At 52.7% G+C, this 15,859-nt stretch overlaps 5 protein-coding genes across 5 annotated transcripts; 4 read left to right on the forward strand and 1 right to left on the reverse strand.

The window, feature by feature from the left end:
* DL89DRAFT_275592 (apolipo protein A-I binding protein-like protein) lies at window positions 1–692 on the forward strand (the record flags this gene model as incomplete). The annotated part of the gene is made up of 2 exons (XM_040889327.1): window positions 1–460; window positions 481–692. 2 exons carry the CDS (start codon window positions 1–3, stop codon window positions 690–692), a joined length of 672 nt encoding a protein of 223 aa, XP_040741441.1.
* Window positions 693–3,055: 2,363 nt separating this feature from the next.
* On the reverse strand, window positions 3,056–3,259 carry DL89DRAFT_225718 (uncharacterized protein; the record flags this gene model as incomplete). Its single annotated transcript, XM_040884772.1, has 1 exon — window positions 3,056–3,259. A coding segment is annotated over one exon (204 nt), but the record flags the coding sequence as incomplete, so codon positions are not given.
* A 1,598-nt stretch (window positions 3,260–4,857) lies between these two features.
* On the forward strand, window positions 4,858–7,108 carry DL89DRAFT_269355 (uncharacterized protein). Its single transcript, XM_040888264.1, has 2 exons — window positions 4,858–4,962; window positions 5,018–7,108. The coding sequence occupies exons 1-2, from the start codon at window positions 4,891–4,893 to the stop codon at window positions 7,058–7,060; spliced, it is 2,115 nt and encodes a 704-aa protein (XP_040741443.1). The 5' UTR covers window positions 4,858–4,890; the 3' UTR covers window positions 7,061–7,108.
* A 1,767-nt stretch (window positions 7,109–8,875) lies between these two features.
* DL89DRAFT_285573 (uncharacterized protein) lies at window positions 8,876–11,503 on the forward strand (the record flags this gene model as incomplete). The annotated part of the gene is made up of 5 exons (XM_040889830.1): window positions 8,876–9,520; window positions 9,625–9,786; window positions 10,135–10,830; window positions 10,883–11,307; window positions 11,372–11,503. The coding sequence occupies exons 1-5, from the start codon at window positions 8,959–8,961 to the stop codon at window positions 11,501–11,503; spliced, it is 1,977 nt and encodes a 658-aa protein (XP_040741444.1). The 5' UTR covers window positions 8,876–8,958.
* A 2,429-nt stretch (window positions 11,504–13,932) lies between these two features.
* DL89DRAFT_46951 (uncharacterized protein) lies at window positions 13,933–15,029 on the forward strand. The gene is made up of 2 exons (XM_040891705.1): window positions 13,933–13,977; window positions 14,037–15,029. Exon 2 carries the CDS (start codon window positions 14,121–14,123, stop codon window positions 14,709–14,711), a length of 591 nt encoding a protein of 196 aa, XP_040741445.1. The 5' UTR covers window positions 13,933–13,977; window positions 14,037–14,120; the 3' UTR covers window positions 14,712–15,029.
* The last annotated feature ends 830 nt before the right edge of the window (window positions 15,030–15,859 follow it).

A 15,859-nucleotide genomic window follows, 5' to 3' on the forward strand; every position in this document is an offset into this window, starting at 1 on the left:
ATGAAATTCCTCGGTCAAAGTATTGCACAGGCAGTTGACGTGGAGCTGATGGGCAGGTACGGCTATGCGATCGAGCAGCTGATGGAGCTTGCCGGCTTGAGCGTTGCCGAGAGCATCGCGCGCGAGTACCCCAAGGGCAGGGTCCTGCTGTGCATTGGGCCTGGCAACAACGGTGGTGACGGGCTGGTAGCTGCTCGCCATTTGTATCACTTTGGATACACGCCGTCGCTGTTCTACCCAAAGCAGCCAAACAAGGATCTGTACAAGAATCTGCTGCACCAGTGTGTCTCGCACCAGATCCCTGTGATTGACGATCTCGAAGCCGAGGTCCACAAGTGCGATTTGATTGTCGATGCATTGTTTGGTTTCAGCTTTAGTGGTGCGGTCAGACCGCCGTTCGACGACGTCTTGCGCACACTGAGTCAGACACCGAAGCCAATTGTGTCTGTGGACGTCCCAAGTGGATGGGATGTCGAGCAGGGCGACATAGTCGGGCTCTGGGCTGCAGCCCGGATATGCTGGTTTCGCTGACTGCACCAAAGAAATGTGCAGAAAAGTTTGGAGGCCGGTTCCATTATCTGGGTGGCCGATTCGTACCGCCAGAGATGGCAAAGGACCTTGGAATCCCGGAGTATGCCGACAGCTCTCAGTGCATGAAGCTAGGGCAGTTAATCGGCCAGCAGCGTCTGTAAGTGCTGTTGCGGACTGGGGCGGCGTTTTAGCGTTCTGCGGGCGACTCAGAGTTATGTATTAAATGTGGCTGGAAAGGTAAAGAGAGCGTGTTTGACGTTAATAGGTTTGCTTGCGGGGCCAGGGGCCAGGGGAGATATAAGAGTTGGACAACGTACGCAATAAATGGATGAAGAGGTAACGGAATAAAGGAAATATTAGTTTGGGTAATGGTAGCGCAAGGAGGATATGCGGGAAGGATACTGTGGTGGTAAATGTATGCGCTCGCCATGCACTACACGCTGTTCAGCAGCGCACTGATGGGCGGCAGCATATGCGATTCATGGCACTCTGAAATCGACGACTGAACGGCAGGCGCCGGAGTGTGCGGCGAGTTTGGGTGGGTTGACTCGCGGCTCTTGGACGAGGCAGCCGACGACAGAGATGCGGTTGATTGGAACCCGCCGTCCGAGTAGTATTCATTCCGTGCCGCAGTGAAGGCATGTCTGAGCTCGGTGGCCGATCTGTCAAAGGCCTGGTCTGCACGGCCAGCCGCATCAAGCGCTGACGAGCATCCCAAATGAGCATTACTCGTCGCCTCGCGCTCGATCGGCTTGCAATCCCCTAAAAAAGGCCGCAGCGGGGTTGTTGGACTGGTCTCTTTAGGTGAGCTCGTGCTGTGCGCGAGCGGGAGCTTGGGGAGATCGAGGACAGAGCTGCTTGGCCCGCTGCTTATCGGCGGCGTCCGGGCTTGGTATGATTCGTGAAACCCCAACGACTGGTACGACGGGTAAAGTGGCGACGCCAGGTTCGTCTGGGCCTCCTGTTGCCAAGAGGTCAGGTTCAAGATCGCCTGTGTTGACTGCTGATGAGCCACTAAGCGCGGTTCCATCTGTTAGGCAGAGGCTGGCCGTGCTGCTGGGTGCAGATGTGCTGGCGGAGACAGCTGGGTGGTCCGTTTGCGACTGCTGCGGCTGCGACTGGTGCCCAAGCCCAAAGCCAGTAACCGGCGTCTGGCTAGGCTGGGTTTGCGACTGGTGGGTGCTGTCTGATCCAAGTCGTCGAGGCAGCTGAGCTGTAGAACGGCAGGTTCAGGCTTGGGATTCCAGGAAGAGACGATGTGTCCTGAACGCTGCTGATCTCAGGGATGTTGGTCAAATCAACCAGGTTAGCAAGGCTCTGCCTTGAGCTTCCCAGCCTCAACGGAATGCTGCTGCTGGTGTTCCTGTTGATCTGGTTGTTGGGCCTGCTTGCTGATGCTGCTGGTGAGCCGGTTGTATGTGGCTGAGTGGCTGGTTCGGGACTTGCTGATGGTGCTGGCCAAGGTATGTGGATCGGGACAGCGAGTTGTGGCCACCTGAGGAATAAAGGACCAACATTGGACGAGTATTGATCATGGCTATGCTGCTGGGGCTGTGTGTGCTGCTGGGACTGCTGGGACTGCTGGGAATGGGACTGCGAATGGTTGTATGAAAAGCTGAAGCCGTTATTCTGGTGAGTGTGCTGCTGCGGCGGATGCTGTTGATGCTGATGGTGGTTTTGGTGCTGCTGAGACTGCGGTGACAGATGGTGCTGCTGCTGGTGCTGCTGCTGGTGGCCCTGGGGTTGCTGGCTGCCGAGGGTCTGCCCAAAGGATATCGGCTGGAATGCATTTGTGCGCTGGGCACCCGAGAATGATGCATTCCCAAGCGGTAGCACCATTGGATGCAACGTATCTCCTCGATGAGCTTAAGAAGTCGCTGGCTGATAGCCCCCACGAGGCAGTAGCTGAGGACGAGGGATTGAGCTGTTTGGACACTCCAGCGTGTAGTTGCGCCCAAACCCGTAGCCACCATCAAGTGCAGAGCTTGAGCCACCATTGGCGCTGCCGCCAGCACTCCCATTGCAGGAATCGCCGGTCGCTGCAGTGTGGAAATCGCCAGCAAATGCTCCCGAGGAACCACCTGACAGCAGGCCCCCAAAGGAAGTGTAATTGTTTGTAGAAATCGGCTCCGTCGCAGTCGATGCTCCTGCCGAAGTGCGGCTTGGCTGCTGGTATGGCGCAGCACCGAGTCCAGATGTCGACAGGGACGGGTACACCAGGCGGTTTAGGGATTGGAATGGTTGAGTAATATGGTGAGGCTGGTGACAGAGGAGATACCAGCGACTGGTTGCCAATAGGCGTCATGCCCCCAAGACCAATGTCGCCTATATCCTGGCGTCCCGACATCATCATACCAAATGAAGCATCGAATGCCTGGCTGGCGGCTAGCGGCTGGGCTGCCGCAGATTTGGCTCCTTTAGATTTTGCCGATAAGCCAGCAGATGTGCTGGCCGAGCCACCTGCTCCGCGCATGGCACGTTTTTTGGCACTGCGAGCCTCACGCCGCTCAGCAGGTGTTCCTTTGTGGATTCGCATGTGTCTGGTCAACTCATCGGAACGCGAAAAGCACTTGCCGCAGCCAGGATGGGTACAGGCGTGTGGCTTCTCGCCGGTGTGCGTGCGGATGTGCCGTGTCTGGTGCTCGAGACGGAAGAACGCCTTGGGGCACATGGGGCACTTGTAGGGCCGATCTCCCCCAGACTTGCTAGCTGTGTTCCGGGCCGTCATTCAGTGCCGACTGGATGCAAGTGGTAAGGTAGAAAACAAGATTGGCCAGTAAATAACAAAAGTTTGTGGATGCGCTTTTGCTGTTTGTAGAAGGCAGGGGTCCGGTGTGTTTGTGTTTTTGTGTACGGTGTATGCCTGTGTGCAGATGCAAAAACAGGTAATGTGGTCAACTCTGGAGTTGGAGGTATAGAAAAGCAGAAGGATGAAAGTGGAAATGGCCTCTTGGCTAGTCAGACAACGCGAGTAAATCGTATAATTATAGAAGGGGAGAGGTATAGCAAAGAGCCAGTTCTCTCCCTGGAAGAGTAGGAAATCTTTGGTATATGAAAATAAGGAGTCGAAGGAAAGAAGGAAACCCGAAAAGTTGCAAGCAGCCCGGAAGAGAAGGAAATAAAAAAGCGAGGTGGGTGAAAAATGAAGAAAAGAGGGGAGGCAGGCCAATTCCTTATAATCTAAATATGTGGGGAGGACTCGCCAAAGGGAGGGGTTAAAAATGTTTAGCGAAAAAGAGCAGTGAGGAGGCCAGGGTTCAATAGCCGTGCAGCATTTTTGACATTCACCTTGGGACCTACGCTTGGGAGGCAAGGTGTACTGGGTTGTCCCAATAGAATGCCTGGGATGGCTATATGCAGTCGATATCAATAATGAAATAAAGGAAAAAAATAGGTCCAAGGCGAATTCTGGCAATATTGTTTTATTTTGTGCCAAATTGGATTTCTGACTGCTGGTGCCCAATTTCAGGCGTGCCCAATTAACCCAAACACGAGAGGGAATATTAGACGTTTTGCTGGTGACCGCCCAGTAAAGATGCCTCCTCCCTCTCCAAGCTGCTGTTTCATATTCTCACTGTAAATCACTACCTAAAAATGTTGTATTAAATTGGGCAGTAGCACACATTTCATCCCACATTGCCGGGTCCGTCTCGCCTGCATCTCGAAGAGATCGAAATGTGAAGGGGAAAACTGTCTTTTCTTCCGTCCGGGTTCTCAGCCAAACGCTGCACTGCTGTGGATTCTCTCTTTCAGAGACATTGGTGGCGCTATTGGTTTAGTCAGACGCTGCCAGTCTCGAATATTTGTACGAAAGAACACCAGCAGAGCAGTAGCAAGTCCGAGGGAATGCGACATGCGCAGGTTCGCGGACCGTCTTTTGTTGTTTAAGCTTACCAGTCTGCCTCGATCACGGCTGGGAGTTTCATGTTTGGTGGGCATTTTCACAATGGCGATTAACTTGTTCGCTGTCCATTTTCATGTCTACTTCCCACACTAGAATGTCCTTGAATACTTGGCGGTATAGTCAAGACGACGCAGGAAATGACCAGACACCGGGCCATCCGTCTGCGCTGCTAGCGTTAGCCGAAAAGCATGCCATGTGCGGTAGCACATCACATACTCACCAGAGGAGGCAGCAGTTGGTGGACCCTGTGATATCTGCGCAATCCATACCATGGGTCGATGCCAGGAACAGTCAGAGCTGAGCCGTGTGTAGTTGAGGACGCTGGCTAATCAGCCATTACCAGCTCTGCTGATACACTAATCGAGATCTACGCTGATGAAGGCACTCTGCTTCGATGTGCTGGCAGGCTGCATAGCGTTCGCCTCATTACTCTCCAACCATCGACTATTATTAAAATGTCTGGGCAATCTGTTGACTCGTACTATTCGGCCATCAAGGAAGCAATTGAAAACGGCAATGTTGCAGAGGTCGTTGAGCAGGCGCGCTCTGGTCTTGCCGAGCACCCGCAAGAGTCGGAGCTAGGCAAAAATTGAGGTCATTGGACTCATCAAGCAGGACCTGGCCGCCCAGGCGCTGCTAGCGATTAAGAAGGCGCGCGCGGCGAAGCTGTTTACCGCAAAGGAGCTCGAATTTGAGGCTGCATATTGCCATTTCACGCTCGGCAGCTACGACGATGCCAAGAAAGCCCTGAAGAAAGTTACCGCAAGCAAGGCTGTCACGCACCTGCTTGCTCAGATCGCGTACAAGTCAGACGACTATGCCGAGTGCGTCAACCTATATGAGGAGCTGCTGAGGGATACTGACAAGGAGAGCGAGGAGTACCAGGATCTGCTGCTTAACCAGTCTGCTGCCAAGGCAGCGGCGCTGCAGAGCGCGCAGAGTGCTGGTGAACAAAGGCCAACTGAGGAGCATGGCAGCAGCTACGAGCTCATGTTCAATGCAGCCACTGATTTGCTTGTCCGTGGCCGTATTGCTGAGGCAGCAGATCTGCTCGAGATGGCTGCTACCCAGGCACGCTCGTCGCTGGCAAGCGAGGGGTGGTCACAGGAGGATATCGAGGGCGAGGTTGCACCGATCGAAGCCCAGCGCGGTGTTGCTTTGCAGACACAGGGCAAGACCGCCGAGGCACGTGCTGTCTTCTCTCGTTTGCTGGCAGACAAATCTCTTGAGGGCTCGGCTCGCGATATTGTCGCTCATAACGCGGCTGTCCTTAGCATCTCCGAGTACGCACGCCGTGACATCGCCCTTGATCGCGTTAAGCGTGCCTTGCAGCTCCCTGGCAGTGCTACGCGCCAGCTGAGCCGTGCCCAGCGGGCATTGATGCGGTTCAACATGGCTGTGGTGCAGTTCTCGCAGGGCCAATACGCATCTGCTCGCCGCTCACTTTCGCGCCTCAGTAAGAGCTACTCGGACATTCCTAATGCGAGCGCAGGTACTCTGTCAGCAGCCATCTCGCTCCATCTGGGCAGCGTGGACAAGGCTCTTAATGAGCTGGCGACGATCTCGCGCAGCCAGCAGCCATCTGATGCCGTCTTTGCGACACTGGCTGCAGCACAGGTTGCAATTTCTGCTGGTGATAACCAGCGTGCTCTGGATGTGCTGACTGCATGGAAAGACCGCGCGGAAGGCGTGTCTCTTGGTAGTCTGTCAGCGGCCGACCAGTTTGCTCGCTACTACTTTGGCATTGTGCAGCTCATTGGCTGGCTGTCGGGTAGCAGGATGTCGTCAACAGCTCCGGATGCGGCCAAGCACCTGTACACGCAGGTGAGCAAGCCCGGAACCTACTCTGCCCGGCTGCTTGCTGCAGTTGGTGATTGCCTCGCATTGGCAGGAGAACCCGACGCAGCAAAGAGCTGCTTCAACCAGGCCAAGCAGGCTGCTGCAGAGCAAAATGCCGACGTGGGAACGCTGGGCTCCACCTGCCTGCATGCAGTGCTGGCGTCTGGGGACAATGGGGCCCACCAGATGTCGATCGCACAGCTACTGAAGGGCTATAGCAGACGCTCTCGGGTCACACGGGTCATCCCCGGCGTCCGTATCAGGGTGTCCCGCCAGTATCAGCCCAAGTCGTCGAATGCATCGGCTGGCGACGGAGCACGCTCAAAGAAGTCTGCTGCTGCTGCCAAACAGCCGGTCAAGGCGAAGCCGCAAGAGGGCAGTCGCACAAAGAAGTACCGTGCAAGCCGCCAGCGTCGCCTGGCTAAGAACCCGCCCAAGAACTACGATCCCGAGCGCAAGCCCGACAGCGAACGCTGGATCCCACTGCGCCAGCGCTCCTACTACAAGCCGCGTGGCCGCAACCGCAAGCAGCTCAAGATGCGCGGTGGAGCGCAGGGCGGGGCATCGGAGGCAGGTGCTGGGCTCGGGGTCACGGGCAGTGCCCGCATCGCTGGCCATATCGATGGGTCACAAACCCCTGGCCATGATTCCGACGACGATCACCATGAAGATAGTGCTGCGAAGAACCCCCAGCAGACTTCTGGTGCCGGCCATTCAAAGAGCAAGGGCGGCAAGGGCGGCAAGAAGGGCGGCAAGAAGGGTGGCAAGGGCAAGCGCGGATGGTAGGGGATGTGCTTGGAAGTGTAGCTAATAAACGCCGGCTATTTTCTCTTACTCGCCCGAAGGCGCACTGTACGTGACGGCGTTGCGTCGATCGGTGGTTGAAGCCTCACAGTGCCGAATGTATCGACTGATGACTCGTAGCAATTAGCTGCACGAAGTACTCAACCACCAGCAGCGCTTGGGTCATCAAGCACCCTCTGACGACCAGATAATGCAGAATTTCATTTTGGGTAGCGTGGAACATTCGGTTGTGCATCGGTCAGTCCGAGAACGCGCTGCAACTCCCAGGCGCCGGAGGATGAAAATCAACAACCCTGACCCTGCCATCAGATGAAAGCACTATTTCACGAGCGAAAAGCAGCATTGGCACGGTGATAGTACAGCGCGAGGCTGTTGACTTTTTTCTGTCTATTGTCAGCGGTGGTGGTGGTGATGAGATGGTGGTGATGGAGAGACTGTGCACGGTAGCAATTGCACATGTGGGGAGATATATAGCTTGCATCAACCACCCGGCCATATCGCTGACTGCGATTCTTGTGACGGTTATTGGCTCCTCCCCAAAGCACTGGTGGCAAGTCAAGGAGAACCTGCCTGGCATAGCCGGCAGCTCCCATGGTCCGAAGAATCTGATTGCTGTTGGGCTAAGATCGGCAGTGATTTTTAGGCTTACATGGTGCAGATAAGGGCGTCCTGCATCTTTCCTTGCTGAACATTCGGACTATCCGGTCGCTTAACTGATGCGTTCCTGTGTATCGGCAATTTCGGACGGCTCTGACGGCTGCTTCCTAATATGGCCGACCTGACATGATAAAGTGGCCCTCCGCTCGCAGTCATTTGGGCAACTGCATTTATTGGTTTCACCTAAAGCCTTCAGCTCAGTGAACGGCACGCAAAGGGATGCAGAATAGAACATTCCTCCCGACGCTGCTCCCAATAAGCCGGCGTGCTCGCCGCCTTTGAACCGGCTGTTTGCGCCAATAAAACAATTTTCCTGGAAAGTTTCGCCTGCTCAGGCTTAGGCCCGGCGCGTTTTCCTGTGCAGATTGGCCACAATGGCATGGACAGAACGTACTTGGAAGACTGCCTGCCCCTCTAACGCCTCTCCAAGGAATTGGCAGCTACGTTTTCTGGAGTCTTTACACCAGGGCGTTGGTGATGCGGGATTTGCCGGTTTTACCAGCCAAGGACAACCTCGAGGCGGATACGTTCTGGTAAAGAAGCACGAATGTGCTCTTGTCTGCTCGATAGAGAGTCTAGCGCAACACACCCATTGCTCTGCGCCTACCTAGTGTGGGCCGGTGCTTGTACTGCAAAAAGCAACTAGCGCTGAAAACTTTTTCGCCGAGCAGAACAGATTGCGTTTGTTTCAACAGATAGTCGATCACAAGTAGCCCTAGGCCCGGAAACCCCCCCTGCGACCCCCCTCTCCCCACCCCATTTCACGGCAATTCCTTTGTATCTGTATCACAACGAAATGCGGCAGTTCCCTGCCACGGCCAGCTCCAGCTTTCCCAACCTTAATTCCTGTCAAGAGACAGCCAGAAGAACCTCGCAGCGTCAAAGTCAGATAAATTGAACTGCAGCTGGCGCTTGGAGAATCTAAAGATGGATAAAGTCATTCACAGCCTTCCTTCAACAGCCAGCCCCCTTTTCTATAGTTTTCTAGACGGTTGCTCTGCTGCCTAGCTACCAGCTGCTGACTGTGTCTCCAAACCATTCTATCAACTCTTAATCTTCCCTCTGCTGCGTTTAACTTTATATTTTTAAAGCACTTTCCGTCGCAATCGTTGCTCTTTTCTCTCCCTTAGCCAGCAGTCGATCTACGTTTGCTGCTGCCTGTCATCTGTACATACTTTGGTACCAGGACGCTGCTTATTACTATTGTCCATTCCATTGACACAATGCCACCAACAGGATCCATACACAATCCTATTCAGGACTCCCGCCAGCCAACGGGTACTTCGGCTGGTCAAGATACTCTGCCCTCCCAGCCCAGAACCACAGCCACACCCGCCAATCTTGCTCCACTGACCATCCCGACTTTGTCTCAGCCAGCTGCCATCAAGGAGAGCCCGCAGTCGACTGCTGCCAACTCCGAAAGTGGCAACATTGCGTCCAGTGGCAAGACTCGCCGCTTCCAGTGGCGTGACCTGCTCGACCCGGAATTCTACCCCGAGATCACTATTCGACGCACCGTGTTCTTTGCTATCTGGATGATTCCGCACATCATTCTGACTGCGTACCACGGGTCCGACAAGAGACGTCCACTGGTCAAGAGGATGAACGTCACATCGATGCACTGTATGCTGTTCGATGTTGCCTGCATTATGATCTTTATGTCGCCCACATTCCTGATGCTACTGCAGCGTACCTTCTTGCCTCGGTTCATCAAGTTCGAAAAGAACATCCATGCCCACAAGGTCGCCGCATACACGATGCTGTTTTGGTCAGCAGTGCACATTGGTAAGTTGCCCCCTAAACCCTCCTAGTAGAACATAGTGAAGCTGATGCTTACACCACCACGGGGCGTATACCACTCACTCAGACCACACGCAATATTATTATAGGCATTTATTACCAACGCTATATTGACGAGACAAGCCCTACGATCAAGAAAGGGAAGGTGGTTCCGGGAGTTCCATTATATAAGCCCCTCTTTGTTAAGAAGACTGGCTGGACCGGCCATGTTTTGCTGTTCTGCTTCTTCTTCATCACCATCATGTCTATCAGTAAGTATCACTTTGGCATGACTAGATGCTGGCTCAATGTGCTCAAGCCTGGACACCGTGCTCGGGTAATATGTATGCCACCAGCCCCACATCTTTAACAGCATATTGGTCGGCGTGGCCTATGACCGACACGCTAGAATCGCACTTCGGCCTTTTTGCGCTATTGCTTGATCATGTGGAGCTGCAGCTAAGGATGCTCCTCTGCCATTTTCCTCGATATTTCTGCAGTATAAACCAGCATCATTGTGACGCAGACATTTTTGTGCCCTTATCTTACCATCTGGTTCGTGTATGTCCTCTCGCCAAATCAAAATCTACATCTCCATTAATTTGTGAATTACTGTCTAGGAATCGTCCGCAAGCGCCAGTTCGAGTTGTTCTATTACGTGCATCACTTGTTCCTGGTGACATTCGTATTCCTTTTCCTCCATCATGACAACCACCTCGCATACAAGTACATTGCTGGCCCACTCGCTTTGTATGCCCTTGACCGCCTCTACCGCAACCTGCGCAGTGTCTTTGGCAAGTCGCCTATTCGCGCTGTGATCCAGCACCCATCTGGCGTGGTCGAGATTCAGATGGATAAGAAGATCGTCGGTGTCCGCCCCGGCCAGTACGTCAAGGTCTACTGTCCCTCGGTCTCGATGCTGCAGTGGCACCCACTGACAATCTCCAGCGCACCTGAGGAGGAGCTTCTCACCATCCACTTCCGCCTCGAAGGCAGCTGGACCCGCAACCTGGCCAAGCGTCTCGGCTGCAACTTTGGCGACGATGTCCGTGGCTCTAGTGTGCAGAATGTGGTTTCCAAGGACGACGGCGTCGATGTATTCAAGTTTGCAAAGGCAGAGAGACCGCGTCCCACGTCACAGCACATCGATATTCCCTACCACCCACTGCACCACGATCCTACAACTGCCCCGATGTATTCGAATGCCGGCGGCAACAGTTCGTATGTGAGCATCGACATGGTTGCTAAGGGTGGCAGTGCGTCTATCCGTAATAATATGGCGCTGGGTGTCGATGACGAGAAGGAGAATGGCCAAGGTTACTGTACACGCTACACAGCGGACATCTGATCTGAAGGTTATTCCATCAGTTCAGGTGGAGGACGGCAACATGGTTATCAAGATGGGTCGTGAAATGCCGTTGCTGTTCATCGACGGTCCATACACGGCACCTACCGAGCACTTCTTCAACTACGAGGTCGGCGTGCTCATTGCTGCTGGTATTGGAGTCACTCCTGCTGCATCGGTCCTCCGTAGCGTGTACTTCCAGTGGATCCGCGACAGATACGCAATGAACACGAAGAAGGTGTACCTATTCTGGGTGTACCGCGACATCGGCACGCTGGAGTGGTTCAAGGATCTTCTGGTGGCTCTTGATGAGGAAGGACTGAGCTCGATTGTCCAGGTGCGCACGTACTTCACCGGAAAGATCCCGGAGACACGCATCCCGCAGCTTACGCCTCCTGACGACAAGTTCGGTCGACCAGGTCATCAACACGTCGATTGGCACCAAGTCGTATGTTGGACGTCCTGACTTCAGCGATATCTTTGAGTCGATTGGCGAGCTTCACCCTGGACAGCGCATTGGCACATTCTTCTGTGGACCTAAGCCCATGGCACGCAAGGTCAGACGCGAGGCACACAGATGGGATAGCATCCTGCACAAACAGAGCAAGACCAAGATTGACTTCCGCAGTGAGTCATTTGCATAATTGCTTTAAATTTTATATGAAATCTCCTCTCATTCACGCTGTGCTGTCGTAATGAACCAATCCTGCATGGCAAACTATGCCAGCACATCGGATAATAGATGCAAATAACCACAGACAGCAACCTGGATATCCCTCATGCGAGTCATTGGAGTAAATATATCTCGTCGGTGTCAGCTAGCCACAAATGAAAAACTAATATATCTTTTCTATTTTCTGCTACAGTGTTATATGGCCGAACATCACAGAAAAAGCCGAGACTAGATGTTCTTGAGCGAATTTCGTACCCTACCTTTTTGGTGAGTTCCTTTGGAGAGCTTGGCAGCTGTAGCGCGGGATACCATTTAGTTGAGGGATATTATCTGTGGAACGTGTGGGTATAGCACCTGAGCAAGGTATATAGAAAAGCACCTTGAAAACATCATTGCTTGAGCCATTTACCCCTTTGGACAGCGGTACAATATACTTTCTAATGACAGGACATGCCTTTTCCGTTTGTGTTGGCACTGTCATCTACCACGTACTCTTCCTCAACCTCACAGTATCTCTTCAATGAATGGTTTATAATCAGTGACGTTGTATCCATATTGGTTAGCAGATTAGTGGCACCATTGGGTCCCTGTTGATATATGTAGTTTAATGGCCTTCATTCACTTCAGTGTTGGTGAGAGGGTGGATAGGTTTTGTTCCTTTCTGAACCTCCAGGAGTAAGCTTGTCTCTCACCATCGCTCCAGTATGCTGATAATAGGCCATTTTCTTACCAATTAAACCACCTATTGCGCTCTCCAGGCAATCACGCATTCCACCTTCTGATGTTGCTTTTGCGCTGCATAAATGCCGTTTTTGCCGTATCACACTTGTTTCATACTTGCTCTCCATCTCATCTTTGTTGCCATCAACGCTGTTATTTAAAGGGCCGGGACCACAGCCCTCGCCGCCCATCTCCATTCTAGTTCCTCACCTGGTTTTTCTGCTTCGTCGACACACCGTGTTCTTTCTTCACACCACTCCAAGTCTGATTTTCTTGTCTGGCATAGAAAAATGCCTTCATCAACCATTAAGAATGACTCCATTCAGGAGACGCTTCAAGCAACTGAGACTCCACCCAACGGGCCTACCCAGTCGTCGCTGCCCAGCTTGAGTGGTCTACCACCTCACTTAGCCCCACTGGACATATCTGTATCTTCTCAGATGACCGCCTACAAAGACAGTTCGCTACCGACGGAGGTGGGTTCATTGAACGACATGAACAACGGGATGCACTAAGAACACTAGATTTGTGTGGCGCGACCTCCTTGACCCCGAGTTCTATCCGGAGATTACTGTGCGGCGCACTTCATTCTTCCTCCTTTGGATTATCCCGCATATAATCATCACTATTTACGCGAGCACCGACAAAACCCGTACGCTTATCAACAGAATGAACCTGGCTTCGAAGATGAGCATTCTGTTCGACGTTGCTTGTATCCTGATCTTCATGTCGCCTACCTTCATGCTCTTGCTTCAGCGCACCTTCCTACCGCGGATTGTCAGGCTGGAGAAGAACATCCACGCACACAAAGTTGCTGCGTACACACTCTTGTTTTGGGCTGCATTACATGTTGGTAAGTTCCACACAGCTGCATCATGGCTTGCCTTGCCGATCTCCTTCCCTACATCATTTGCATAGGCGGCAATAGCAATTCGTCATCGATGTTGATCTGGCTGTGCATCTCCGCCATTTTTCGTAAGCTTAATGGTGCCAAGAGGTCCCCATTCCTTCAAACTTTTGATTTCCAAAGCTAACAACCTCACTCTTGGCTAATGCATACGGCTGCATACGCCCCATGCTAATATTCCCGAGTAGTCGTGTCGTCTCAAGTATGCGACACTCGGTGTTCACATGGTTGCTGGTTGAGCCTACTCCCCCAACATCACTGCTCGCCTTGCAGCTATGCCCAGCCTGTCATGAATTCGCATTAACCCTCCTGTTGCAAAACCCTTGTTGTGTATGAACCTAATTCAACCTCTTTGGTATTTCCAATAGGTATTCATTACCAGAGATACATTGACGCAAAGCATCCGACGGTCAAAAATGGCAAAGTTGTTCCCGGGGTACCTCTCGTCAAGAACCTATTCAACAAGAAAGAAGGCTGGACTGGACATGTTTTGATGTTCTGCTTCTTCTTTATTGCCGTCATGTCTATCAGTAAGTATCCTGCTACACACCCTGGCATTAGTTCGGCGGGTTGATACCGAGCCGCAATGCTGATCTGCTGCCTGTTTGCTCCACTCAACAGTAATATCTGGGTGATAATCGCTATTACTTCACATGACCGATGCATTCGCCAGGCAATCCGGCCAGTTCCATATCTTCCTCAGGCCATGCGCTGCCGATGAAATTTCCTTTTTATTCTCTTTCTTGTAGTTGCCGTGATTTTCTCAGGCAACGTGACACCGAAAAATGATTGTGCCTTTATCTTACCATCTGGTTCGTGTATGTCCTCTCACCAAATCAAAATCTACATCTCCATTAATTTGTGAATTACTGTCTAGGAATCGTCCGCAAGCGCCAGTTCGAGTTGTTCTATTACGTGCATCACTTGTTCCTGGTGACATTTGTATTCCTCTTCCTCCACCATGACAACCAGCTTACGTACAAGTACATTGCTGGCCCACTTGCTTTGTATGCCCTCGACCGCCTCTACCGCAACCTGCGCAGTGTCTTTGGCAAGTCACCCATTCGCGCTGTGGATCCAGCACCCATCTGGCGTGGTCGAGATTCAGATGGATAAGAAGATCGTCGGTGTCCGCCCCGGCCAGTACGTCAAGGTCTACTGTCCCTCGGTCTCGATGCTGCAGTGGCACCCACTGACAATCTCCAGCGCACCTGAGGAGGAGCTTCTCACCATCCACTTCCGCCTCGAAGGCAGCTGGACCCGCAACCTGGCCAAGCGTCTCGGCTGCAACTTTGGCGACGATGTCCGTGGCTCTAGTGTGCAGAATGTGGTTTCCAAGGACGACGGCGTCGATGTATTCAAGTTTGCAAAGGCAGAGAGACCGCGTCCTACGTCGCAGCACCTGGACATTCCCTACCACCCACTGCACCACGATCCTACAACTGCCCCGATGTATTCGAATGTTGGCGGCAACAGTTCGTATGTGAGCATCGATATGATTACAAAGGGTGGCAGGCAAGTCTATCCGCAACAGTATGGCGCTGAGTGCTGATGACGAGAAGGAGATGGCCAGGATCTCTATGCATGTCACAGACAAGAGTAACGACAACAACGTATCAACCTCGGCGAATGTTGAAGAAGGTAATATGGTTATCAAGATGGGTCGTGAAATGCCGTTGCTGTTCATTGACGGTCCGTACACGGCGCCTACCGAGCACTTCTTCAACTACGAGGTCGGCGTGCTCATTGCTGCTGGTATTGGAGTCACTCCTGCCTGCATCGGTCCTCCGTAGCGTGTACTTCCAGTGGATCCGCGACAGATACGCAATGAACACGAAGAAGGTGTACCTATTCTGGGTGTACCGCGACATCGGCACGCTGGAGTGGTTCAAGGATCTTCTGGTGGCTCTTGATGAGGAAGGACTGAGCTCGATCGTCCAGGTGCGCACGTACTTCACCGGAAAGATCCCCGAGACACGCATCCCGCAGCTTACGCCTCCTGACGACAAGTTCGGCGACCAGGTCATCAACACGTCGATTGGCACCAAGTCGTATGTTGGACGTCCTGACTTTAGCGATATCTTTGAGTCGATTGGCGAGCTTCACCCTGGACAGCGCATTGGCACATTCTTCTGTGGACCTAAGCCCATGGCACGCAAGGTCAGACGCGAGGCACACAGATGGGATAGCATCCTGCACAAACAGAACAAGACCAAGATTGACTTCCGCAGTGAGACATTTTCATAATGTTGCTCCACACCCCATGTGTGCAGCCTCGTATGCTCTCGATTCCGTAAATTCCTTGTTTATCAATGAGGCTTTTTATTATAGTAAATGCCCCTCAAGTGCTGTTCTATGAGTTGTATTTTACATGTCGACGACGGGGTATATAAATGTAAAAGATCTGCTTAGAACGGTCCATACTTTGCGCGCATCGACTCGCCTCTCATGGTAACAAACTGGACGCAAAGTGCACCAGCAAGTGCCAAGAGGAACATTATTGTGTACGTCCATCCCCACCCAACGCTGTCAAGCATTGTTGGCATTAGTTGGACAATGATTGCGGTCCATATGCTGCGCCAGAAGTTCTGAACGCCAGTGATTCTGGCTGCCATGTGTGGGAACACATCGATCAGGTATCCACCTAGAGTCTGGAATGTGAATGCCAGCCCGAAGCCGATGAGAAACTGCGAAACCAGC

The sequence above is a fragment of the Linderina pennispora genome, assembly GCF_002104995.1.
Source record: "Linderina pennispora strain ATCC 12442 chromosome Unknown DL89scaffold_12, whole genome shotgun sequence".
In the NCBI taxonomy this organism is placed as follows: Eukaryota; Fungi; Kickxellomycota; class Kickxellomycetes; order Kickxellales; family Kickxellaceae; genus Linderina; species Linderina pennispora.

Coding starts and splice junctions, on each gene's coding strand:
- DL89DRAFT_46951 (XM_040891705.1), top strand. CDS start 14,121: ATGACAACCAGCTTACGTACAAGTACATTGCTGGCCCACTTGCTTTGT.
- DL89DRAFT_269355 (XM_040888264.1), top strand. CDS start 4,891: ATGTCTGGGCAATCTGTTGACTCGTACTATTCGGCCATCAAGGAAGCA. Junction 4,963..5,017: donor AAAACGGCAATGTTGCAGAG/GTCGTTGAGCAG, acceptor AGTCGGAGCTAG/GCAAAAATTGAGGTCATTGG.